This window comes from Calliphora vicina, chromosome 4, assembly GCF_958450345.1.
Source record: "Calliphora vicina chromosome 4, idCalVici1.1, whole genome shotgun sequence".
Taxonomy (NCBI): Eukaryota; Metazoa; Arthropoda; class Insecta; order Diptera; family Calliphoridae; genus Calliphora; species Calliphora vicina.
In genome coordinates, this window is record NC_088783.1 from 34,940,373 (window position 1) to 34,952,899 (window position 12,527).

The 12,527-nt window shown below is 30.1% G+C and overlaps 1 protein-coding gene across 1 annotated transcript in view; it reads left to right on the forward strand.

Annotated features, from left to right (window-relative positions):
• The window catches only part of y (L-dopachrome tautomerase yellow), a 29,823-nt gene extending 22,920 nt beyond the window's left edge, over positions 1-6,903 (forward strand). The window contains exon 2 of the mRNA XM_065507390.1: positions 5,149-6,903. Within this exon, the coding sequence (XP_065363462.1) occupies positions 5,149-6,476 (1,328 nt within the window). The 3' untranslated portion in view covers positions 6,477-6,903. The remainder of the gene's footprint in view (positions 1-5,148) is intronic.
• The last annotated feature ends 5,624 nt before the right edge of the window (positions 6,904-12,527 follow it).

Sequence of the window (12,527 nt, forward strand, 5' to 3'; positions counted from 1 at the left end):
AAATATTCTAATAGCTCCACAAAGATTATTAGTATCGATATGAAGAAATGTATTGGCATTGTCTGAAGGAATCATAATTGATATTGAGTTGTTATCGACTTACCATATAGTCTAAAAAGATTAATATAATGCAGCTTACCTGTAAAGAAACAAAAAAGGAATAAATTAAAATACGAAATAAAAAAACTTTGTTCAGGAACTTATACATATATTTTTAAATATTTGATAAGAACTGACTTCAAAAATTGCTAATAAGAAATTCTTAAATCGATATAGGTAGGATTTCTTTACCTTCCCCCTTATTTTATTACAAAGTTGAATTCATTAACATCTGGCCACATTTGTACAAGTTCGAAGATGTACAAAATTTTCCTAACCAGCGTTGGTCAACTTTGACACCCTGTATCTCATTTTGTACTCTAACACGGTGATTAAATATTCAATTTTATTATGAATCTTTTGTCATCATTTTGAATCATTTTGCAATCGAACCAGTAGTTTAGAAGTTTCAGATTCATTACCACTTTTTTTGAGATAATAAATGAAATATTAATTTCTGCAGAACACATCCCATTGTTATATCGATAGAACAGTTAACGCGGTCAAGAAACTTTAAAATATGCATGGAATCGAACCATACATCAGAGTTTTATTCCATTTTTTGTCGTTATAGAAAGTGTGATTGGTAAGAAGATCAGATGAAAAAATGATCAAATTCTAAACAATTTAAAAAATGGTTGAATGCTTCTTTCGACAGTTGAAAAATTCGTTTAGTCAAGTGGATAAATACGGATGCTTACAGAGAGTTTCCTTAATATTAATACAACCCATTAAGGCAGATAAAGATTGTGCTATAATTATATTAATGTACAGATGAATAAATAGGGTTGGACGTAGAATGTAATTTATAAAAATAAGAAATAAAGTAGGTGATAATATCCCTTACACAATAATCTTATAGTGTGATCTCTGAGAAAGCTTGATTGAGAAAAGTTAATAAAATACCATGCCTAATTCGACGCTTGCAAGATATCTAGAGCCAAAACTTTACATTCATCAAAATAGTGAAAATAACGACACAATCATTCCGATGCGAAGACCAGCAAGTCTACTAAAGAAATAGTTGTGATAAGTTGCTATATAGCAATAGGTCGTACGCGCTGCTCGAATGAATCATTATCTCGCCATAGTACTTTGACACCCGACGACCCGTGTTTTCGTGTAGCGGTCAAGCCCGACCATATGATGTCCTACACTGAGTAAATAGGCTAAAATTTAACAATTTATTTTCGTGATTACCGATCGTCATCTAGTTAAAAAGGTGTAATTTATTTCTATATTTAACCTATTTCTTTTAAATTTTATTTGCGTCCCAACATTTTAAGAGATTTATGTTCGCTAAAGGGATTTTCGGAATTTGGCCTTATATGGAAGCTATGACCAATTATGGATCGATCACCATGAAATTTGGTCGCGTGATTTCTTTCTATAATGTTGAATTTTTCCTGGATACCAACGGAAGTGAGACTTACATGGGATCTATGGTAAATTATGTGCCTTATTTGTACACAAAACTTACTTGTGGAAAAACTTGTGTAGATATTTATGTAAATCAAGCATTTATGGCCCATAAAATCGGATGTCGGGATGACATTTCTATATATAGGCTATTTGAAATAATGTGCCGATTTTTACCAGGCTTCGTATTTGGACATAAGATAATATATATGCAAAATTAAAGCACTTTACGCTCAAGTTTACACTAACAGCCGGGCGGACAGACGGACGGTGTCTGAAACGATCGGTATTTTTGTATTTACCACACGAATGCGAAAAATATTTCCAGCCTTCAATAAAATTATATAAAATGTGCTAAAAATAATTAATGATAGACACATTTTAAATATAACTTATAACATATGGGAAATTAATATTACATATTAGTCGTATCTTAGTAATGCAATAAACAAGTTTTGAAACTTATTTAAAATAGGTGATAATTATATAATAAAGCAAAAACAAATTTACTTATAAGGAAAGTTGAAATTAAAAAGTCATACTAGTTTAAGAAAGATTTCCTGGAAAATTTAAGAAATTATTGTAAATTAATTTGTGAGTTTAATATGAAAAGAGGTTTATAAAATAAGAATTCATTATTTTAAAAAAATTTAATTTCTTCTTCGAATGCCATTATTCTAAAAAAAATTTAAAAAAAATTTTTCATTCGTAATTAATTTCCAACATTTTGGGGTTAAATTTGGCTCAAAACACTTTTAATATCTATCTCAAAACAAAATTTTCTTTATTTTTATTTTCACTTCCGTCCACTCCTTTGACTATCTTTGATCACCACCACCAACCTAGCAAACACAGCGATACACAAGATAATTTCGACACAACATTAAAAAAAAAACGCAACAACCATGGATTTCGAAGCTGAATACATTGAGAAGTGTGTGAATTTCCAAAAACTAGTTTTACATATTTTTTGTGCATGTTTTTTGTTTATTTTAGCTTACAATTTATTTTTAGTTAAAATGAAATGAGGAAAACAAAAATTCAAAGTCTTTAAAAGGATGGACATGTTATTGGTTCGATGGAGCATATCTCATTTAGCATCATTTTGCTCAACCATTTCCAATGTTTTATTTTTGCTTTCAATTTGAAGTGTAGCTTGTTGTTGTTCATCATTGGCCATAGTAATCAAGTTTGCTACAAATTTTGTAGTTTATAGCCAAATGTGGAGAAAATTTTTTTATAAAAGAAAATTTTCAATTACAATTCATTACTGTTTACTAACGAAACAGAGAGATCAAGAATTCTTGTTACAATTTAAAATGTCTGTTTTAATAAGAGTTAAATAACAAAGTTGCCTCAATTATTATTTGTTACATGGTATAGAGATCACTTGCTATATTTACAAGTCATGTATTAATGGACGTTCAGTGGACTACTGTTGGTTAATGTTTGTCATCACTTGCTCACAAGTTTAAACAAGTGTTCAGTCATTGCGATAATATTGTCCAACTGTGTTAAAAAAAAATAAATGTAAGTTTTTGGTTGTTAGTTTTTACATCTTACTCTAATGGTAATTGAGGAATTTACATATAGTTTTAATGTACGAATTAGATTTATGGAGATAACTTTTTTTGAATGAGCATAGGAGGAAATTCATGAAATGTTTATTTTATATGAATTTCAAATGTGGATTGATGTGATGTATAGTGACATGGGATGGTCAATTAAAAAGTTAAATAGTTTTAAAGCTCATATTAATTTTTGTTTTTAATAACGAAATCATGCGGCATGATTTTTCATGTCTAGCGGCATATTCTGGATAATTTTCGCTTCAAACGGACCAGTTGCATTCGGTATAGGTTCCTTGTGATGATCTGGCCAGATTTCAAAAGCTCCCACCAAATATAGAGAATTACCCTAGCACCATAGATATTTGGTTGGCGGAATCAAGACCTTTCAAGGTCTTTCAGCTACAATTGGTATGGTTACCAATTTCCCTGCATTGGATGAATCCTGCTGTTTGCAAAAGTTTTTATATTGCTGCTTGAGTAGATCATTTTGATTTTGCAAGCTCTTGTTGAGTTTGACAATAATCTTCATGGAGTATCTTTTGCTTCCTTAACGATCTTTAGCTTCCGTGTCAAAATCACCACATCTGAACAGCACAAACCATCTCACGTACGTTGAAACCCATTAAACACATTCACCAAAAGCTTCGGTGTGCTTTAGCGGTACTTTTTTCACATTAAGGAAGTAAAGCAAAACTTCCCGCATATGACGCTTTGTTGGTAAAAAATTCGACATTTTCAAAGAAAAAAACTTTGTTGTAATGGATCCATTTTTTATCGCAAGTAATGATTCGGTGCAAAATAGATTTTATTTTATAGCGTTCAAGCTCGGCTTCAATTCGTATGTTACCCAATTTCCCTGCTTTAATATGAATCCTGCTGGATGCAAACGTTTTGAAATCCTTCCTCTCAAGCCTTTTTGCGATACAGTGAATAGGCTGACGAACGTAAGTGTTCTATTCTAGCCCTTCTTTCTTTGTTCAAATGAAAAACTGTGTTAGGGCAGCTCTCACGGAAAAATCTTGGATCTACATTAGCCATTCATCAAATATTTTGAAGAGTCTACTTAGGACATCAAGTTCTTATCATCTGGTGTTTGAAGTAGCTTTGAGAGATAGAAGTGACAGTAAATTCGTAGAGTATGTGTATTCCAAATAAGACGAACAACTGGGTTTTACTCAGGTAGTTCATGATCCATTTCTTCAGAGTGTAAATCGCGGATATTTAATACATAAATATTTTACAAATTGCATATGTCATCAAATGTTGTGGAGATTCTGCTTATGACATCAAGTTCTCATCATTTCGAAAACAATTTCATTTCCTCGAATATTATTTTTGCAGAAAAGTCAGCTGAATTTTAAATCCATATTCAATTAACAACCCGTCCTTAATACAGGTGTATATCGTGGAAATTTTATTATATTAAAATATTACTGAATTTCCATCCCTGTAGCATCTATTCGTTTGTATAACTAATATGTACAACTATTATACTCTGATCCTAAAGATATGCTATACAAAATATTTACATACAATTGTTTCGGTCTTTCTAAAATATCTGTTAATCATGTAAAAATCTTATGTTAAACAAATTATATTAAGCAAGAAAGTGTAATGTTAAAGTGTTTATTACATAATGTATGTAACTTAAACTATTAAAATGTTAGATTACATAACTGCAGCAATTACAACTGTTAAGACGTAAAAATGTTGTCACAATAAGATTTATGCAGTGAAGAAATAATTTGTGCAGACAATAAAAATGAAATGTTTTTATGTTTGCAGTACATACAGTACAATAATTTAAAATTATATGCTGCTTTTAAAATGAGTGACAATTTATCAATTTTTATAGTTTGTTGTAGTAAGTCAGCAGGGTATATTTACAAATTTATGTGCATGTATCCATAGGCATATAACCAGTGAATGCAGTTAGTAAGTTTGTGCATTTAGTTAGGTTTTTCACAATTTCCAATTAGTGCCAAACTTAATTTAATACAACAATCACTTTTCGCTTTTCATTTGAAATTTATTTATTTGTTTTTTTATGTATTTACAGGTATACCAGCCACATTGACTTACATCAATATGGATCACAGTGTTACCGGTTCTCCTGCCTTAATACCGTACCCCGATTGGCGCAGTAATACAGCTGGTGATTGTGCCAATAGTATAACGACAGCATATCGTATCCAGGCCGATGAATGTGGTCGTCTCTGGGTTTTGGATACTGGTACTGTGGGCATTGGTAATACCACCACCAATCCTTGTCCCTATGCTGTCAATGTATTTGATTTGCAAACAAATACACGTATACGTCGCTATGAGTTGAAAACCGATGATACAAATGCCAATTCGTTTATTGCCAACATTGCTGTAGATATTGGAAAATCTTGTGATGATGCATTTGCCTATTTCTCCGATGAATTGGGTTATGGTTTGATCTCGTACTCGTGGGAACAAAACAAATCATGGCGCTTCTCAGCTCACTCCTTCTTCTTCCCCGATCCCTTGAGAGGTGATTACAATATTGCTGGTTTGAATTTCCAATGGGGTGAAGAGGGTATCTTTGGCATGGCTTTGTCTCCCTTACGATCAGATGGTTTCCGTACCATGTACTTTAGTCCTTTGGCTAGTCATAGACAATTTGCCGTATCCACACGTATTCTTAGAGATGAAACGAGAGTAGAAGACAGTTTCCATGATTTCATTGCCTTAGATGAACGTGGTCCTAATGCTCATACCACTTCTCATGTCATGAGCGATGATGGCATTGAATTGTTTAATTTAATCGATCAAAATGCTGTTGGCTGCTGGCATTCATCCATGCCCTATTCACCTCAATTCCATGGCATTGTAGATCGCGACGATGTGGGTTTGGTGTTCCCTGCTGATGTTATAATTGATGAAAATAAACATGTTTGGGTGCTGTCCGATCGTATGCCTGTCTTCCTGTTAGCCGAGCTAGACTACAATGATGTCAACTTCCGTATATTTACAGCTCCCCTTAGTACTCTTATCGAAGGTACAGTCTGCGATCAACGTAGTGCTGTATATGGTCCTTCCAATGCTGTATCCACACCCAAACAGAATCCCATTTATAACAAACACTATCTAACACCATTGCCCCAAAAACCCATACACGGCACAATTATACAACACGTTGCTCATCCCTCTCCCAGTTATCTGCCATCATATGCCAGTCAAAAGGTTGATGTTCCTAAAACCTTTGTTTACAATCAACAAAATGGTTTAACCTATGAAGCATCCAATGGTCCCCATCTTTTTCCTCCCATACAGCTAACATCACAGTCGGCACAACCTGATGGCTTGAAAAATTATGTCACAGCCCGCAGCTCCAATTGGTGGCGTCATCACCATCACTAGTAATCATTATCATCTCATTATCAACATCAAAAATCAGAAATAATTTAAAAAATATGGCATATTGTGTTAAAATAAATAAATGTTAGTATATTGTATTTGTAATTCTAATTGTAAAATGAAATCGGTTTACAAATTATTATTATTGATTTCAATTTTACACTTGTCTTGTGGATTTTCAGCCAAAGTTGTACACCACAATTTTTACATCCTTAAATATTATCCCTTGTATTTTTATAAAGTATTATTTTTGTTTCTTTAAAAAATCTATTTATGCAGCACTTTCCATTGCATATTCATTGTTTACATAAAATTATATATTTTCTTTATTTTAAACATTTAGTAAAATCGATTTTTTTTTATTTTTAATTTAAATAAAAAAAGAACCAATTGTGAAATAAAGCTAAAATAATAAATATTAAAAAAGAAATTGTATTTTTTAAGGAAGTTAAGGTAAGATGAAATAAAAAGTTAATATGAAAAATTTTAAATATTTATAGATAAAAAAAATTAAAAATTTTTTTTCGAATTTTTTTTAAAATTTATGAGAAAAAATTTTTTTTTGTGAAAAAAAAATCGGGGTAAAAAATATTTTTCCCGATTTCCCTTATATACATCGTTGTAATTGACTTTGACTTAGTAATCCAGATATACATAGATAAAAAATAGTCCAAAAATCGAGGTTGCCGGAAGAATTCCAGATATATTGATGTATCAATCATGTTTGTAAGTTATTTGGGGACTACGGAAAGTTGATTTTAACATACAAACGGAAATGGCGATATCGATGTCGCTATCTATAACGATCCAGAATATATATACTTTGTGGGTGTTCTGAACATAATTTGGTTGGTTAAATACACTGTACAACAGCATTTTTAGAACAGACTAGCGATTCTGAAAGGGCATGTTGAGTAGATCAGTTTTGTAGAATAAACTTATAGTCCAGCTGGTCTGAATTTTTTTTACAGTGCGTCAAAGTTTTAATTTTTTGATCGAAGGTAGCATTATAGTATAATGATTATACTAACTGAAAAAAATGTTGTAAGTTAATATCTGAGAGAATTCTTATTATCAGAGTTATATTATGGGGATAATTTTTGTGGAAGATCTTAACCCCCTATCTCCTCTCTTTAAGGATCAATTTGACCCCTTTTTCGTGAAAACCGAAAAAAGTTCTTTCAAAAAGGACATTTAAAGATTAAAATATTCTACGAAATTTTTTGCCGTAAAATTTTAATGGGGGTCACCAAAAATACAAAAGTTATAAATAAAGCCATTAACGCTTAATTAGCAAAATTACACTTCATATCGGGTCTCACATTTTTTTAAAAATATAAAAAATCCAAATATGATCCGAATGAGTTGAAATTTAAAATATAAATAGTCCTTAGGAGATCTACAAAAAAATATGCATACATATGGGCAATTCCAAGAGAATCGCTACCACGACTGAAAACACAAAAACCCTTGAAAGTTTTTTTCAAGATGATTTGAATAGAAGAACATAATAAAATGTTACTATGTGAAAGTATTTAGATCATATTACAACATTTTAAAGACAAAAATAATAGTTTAAACTGATTATATTTAATTTTTTAAAGTTTTAATCTAAAATTGCGGCGAAAACTAGGTTCCCAATTAGCTTGTAGTATGAAATAAATTTGATTCTGATTGTTTTTTGCTATTGTCAAATTGTTTATTGAAACCGAATGTATATTTTCTATTCATTTTTTTAGTTTTTGTATACATATATTTACAGAATATATATGGTTTTATTATAAGAGAAAAATCTGTCACGTACGGTATGTCACGTACGATATTAAATTTTATTTATTATAAAATCATCCAGAGATTGTTTTTATTTAAATATGACGGATTGTAAAGGAAATATATTTCGTTTAGTGTAAGAAATTAAAAGAAAATATAACGCCTCTCACGATTCGAATATTTTCGCATATTTCTATATGTACTTCAAAATGAGTTCCGTTTTATGTCACGTACCCTCTCTCAATATTTTGGAGAGGGTATTTTGATTATTTTAAAATATAGTACCCTATATAAAGACCAAATTATTTTTCGGATACTCTTATTATTGCAAAATCTATTCCACTATATCTATTGCCCATATGTAAGTTATCTCTTTTAATTCAACAGATATTTAGATTTATTTATTTTTTTTTAATTTTGCTCGATCTATTTTTGGTTTGTTAGATATGGCGGGCCTACGGAGGTTCGAGTTGTTTTAAATATCATCTATATTTGCAATAAAATTTCGAATACAATAAAAATAACATGCTAAAAGTTATCTTATCCCTATGAAAATTTACACGCATTCAAATTTGGAACATGAAAAAATGGCCATATTTTTTACGTCTGTCTGTTTGTTTGTTTGTCTGTCTTTCGGGATCCAAATCTTCAATAATTCTGTCAGACATGCATTCGAGATAAGAGGAAAAAACCAGGACAACCTCGATTTTTGACCTATATCTGGATTACTAAGTCATTAATATACACAATATGAATATCTAATGATAGATTTCAAAGACCTTTGCAACGACCATAAAACCATGGACCTAAAAAAAATGATAACTTTGGAAAAAAAATAAATTTTGTTTTCCTAAAAATATTTAAAATTTGTATTTTGAAGTATAATTTGGTGAAGGGTATATAAGATTCTTACTTGTTTATTTTTGCACTTGAAAACATTCCGAGAGTAGTCAGTTGGAATTTTTGTATGTAAGATAATATTAAACTTTTCTGATTATTGAAACATTTTTGCAATCTTTATTTCAAACCATTATATTATTTAGCTATACCTAAATAAGCACTTAAGAAATATTTATTGCATCACTGAGAATTTCTGCTTCATTTGTATTTTAATATAGCATATATTTATGAAATGTTTCTTATCTCTCTTGACAAAGTAACACAAAATTGAAAATTGTCTTTAAATTAATCATAATTACCATCAATATTTTGCAAACCCTCCACTTTCGTGTCAGGAATAAAATTAAAATAAATACACAATAATTGAATATAAAATATTTACTGGTATAAGAACCAAGGAAAAACAGTGGCAACACCAAACCCAATAAGAGATCAATTTAACGATAAATGCTAAATATTATTAAAGCATATCTTAAGGCAAAATCAATAATTATAAAACAATTTTTCACAACTTAGCAAAAGAAATCAACAAACAAAAAATCAGATTCAAAGATAAATGTCCAACCAATTTAAAAACAATTGAGGTCCCAAAAAGATCAAACAATGTATACAAATCCTTAAGAACATTCTTCGAAACGTTTGTAATAAAAAAATAATAAAATTGTAATTAAGTGGAAACAACAAATTTAACAAACATTTATTTAAATAACAAAAAAATAACAAAAAACTCTGCTCTAAAACTGGTAAGATAAGAACATTTTACAAGGAAGCAGTACTTTTGTTTATTTGCTTTGCAGCAGGAACCATGACCTAAATGTATTTCAAATTACAAGCAAGACAAAAAAAGAGATCAAAAACTTTAAAAATCCAGGGCTTGATCAATAACGATAAAAATTGATCATCGTGTTTTATAAGTCTGGTGATTTTCAAGTTGTTATTTAAACAAAAAATTAAAAAAAATAAAATTGATCATATTGATTGTGACACGTTTTATTATAACACATTGACTGTGAAAATTCACACGTAGTATTTATGAACGAGTGCAAAATTGAAAAAAAAAAAAATAAAATTAAACAAGATTGTTAAATGGCAGTCGAGTATTTATCGTCACATATCATGTAGTTTGTTTACAGATAATTACAATGTTACATGCAAAAGTAACAAAATTTTATTATTGTTATGCTGCACAGTGATTTCAAGAGCTTGTTAGCAAAACTAATTCTGAAATAATCTTAATTATAGAGAAATTTCCCTGTTTGTTTATCAAAGTTTGTAATATTAGTTCATTTCCTATTAAGTTTTCTCTAAAATGATTATAAATGTTATGTCATTTTTAACTTTAGCCTGGAACGATCAGAATTGATTGGAACTAATGGCCTCCACAAGACGACTAAAATGGTGCAATGCTATGTTAAGTCAAACACACTGTCATGTTATGACAATGTAGTGAAACTAAATTGTTCTGCCATGAAGATAAAAACTCAAAAAAATATTTTTGCTTCGTTCAGGTTTTAAATAATAAATTGTGTTCGATATTGTGATCGTAGTGCAGATCACAGTTTGTTGTGACACTTGTTGCCCTTTAAATAATTCTTCATTCTACAGACTCTAGGGTCTCGGTGATTTTTCGATACCCTCAACTCAATCTACAACAAGATTTCACTAAAGATGTCACGTAGAAAAGTAGAAAATAAAACGTTGGCTTTTGCTGTAAATAACATGATTCAGAAATAAATATTTCAGCAGGACAATAATGATAGGCATCATTCCTAATTAGTCCGGGATTCATTAGGCGGGAGTTATCTAATTTAATAAGACAAGGCTTATACAATTAAAAGTAATATAAACCCTTTAAATGAAGTTAAAATCTTGGATACCAAAAGAATTTGTTTAAAATAATTACTAGCTACTAAATTTTATACTTGAATATGCTCAATTAGTGTTGAGCATACTCAATACTAATTAACCATAACAAATACAAACCAAAAAAGCCTTTACGAATTTAAATCTACTTATTTTTAGTAACAACACTGGATGTACTTACATATTTTTTTTTGCTCCAGCTATAAAATATATTTACATATAAACAAACCTCAATTTAAGGATTTTATGGAAGATGATGCTTAAAGTAGCATTACCACGTACAAATCATTAAAATAGAACAGAGTTTTAATGATTTTGACCATATGTGTATGATTTAAACTAAAGGCCTCCACAAGACAGCATTTAGTAGTTCAAACAAACATGTCACAATCAAATATTTAAATTCATTTAATGCCATGTGTCATTGAAACACAGCCAGGGTGTTGTGTCGTGTTATGTCATGTTGAATATTAGCAAGGTACACTTAACAAGGTGGTGTCGCACAGTGAGTTGTTGTCATACAAGAAATGGACAAAAACTAGTAGTAGCTATTGAAGATACATAGCATTTGGTGGTATAGTGATATGTGGCAATATGTACGTATTAAGATTATTTACACCAAATAAGTAATATGAATAAAGGATATTTCATAGCATAGTTTTAGGCACCAGAATTTGTTACATGATCTGTTTTAGATGTATGAAATAAAACGTAAAATTATATAAAATAAAAAAATGACTAAACAGTTTATATGAATTTGAAAATAAAAATTTCAATTGTATAAACAAAATTATAGAATACCTTTTTGGAAAAAACGTGCAAAATGTGATATTTTTTTGGTGGAGAGTAACTGTTTATAGAAATGTTAGTATGAAATATTTTTTCTATTTTATTAAAAATGATATCACAAATATCGCACTAGTTCCTCTAAATAGAGTCAACTCAACATATTTAAATCGATGTACAGTGGTCATATCTACTAAAAATTTTAAATAATTTTCTCTACTCTATCTCCAAAATATACAGTTGTATCCATCTTCAACTTACATTGTAATGTATTAAAAATTTTGAGTTGACTCTCTTTAGAGAAACAAGTGCGATATTTCTGATATTTAAAAAAAAATTCCGTGGCTAAGTAAACATGCCTGTCCATAAAAAACTACAAAGTTACAACAACAAAAGGGGGTCAACTTTTGTGAAATTTTGTTCCAAAAATTTAACTGCGATTTTAATTGCCAATATATCTGGTAGGGAACTGTATAACTTATTAAAATTTATTTCAGAATTTTTCCTATTTTAGCACATTTCAGAGATATTCCAAGTGAGCACATTTGGTGGCCCTTATATTCGACTTTTTCGAGGACTAAAATTGTTATCCGTCATTTATATCTAAAACAATTTCCGAAAATTTCGATCCAAATCGATCAGCGTGACTTCGTGTATCATATCGGGTGTTTGACTTAAAAATGCGGGATTTCTAAAAATTTTTTGATTTTCGGCGATTGCTCGCTTCAAATGAAT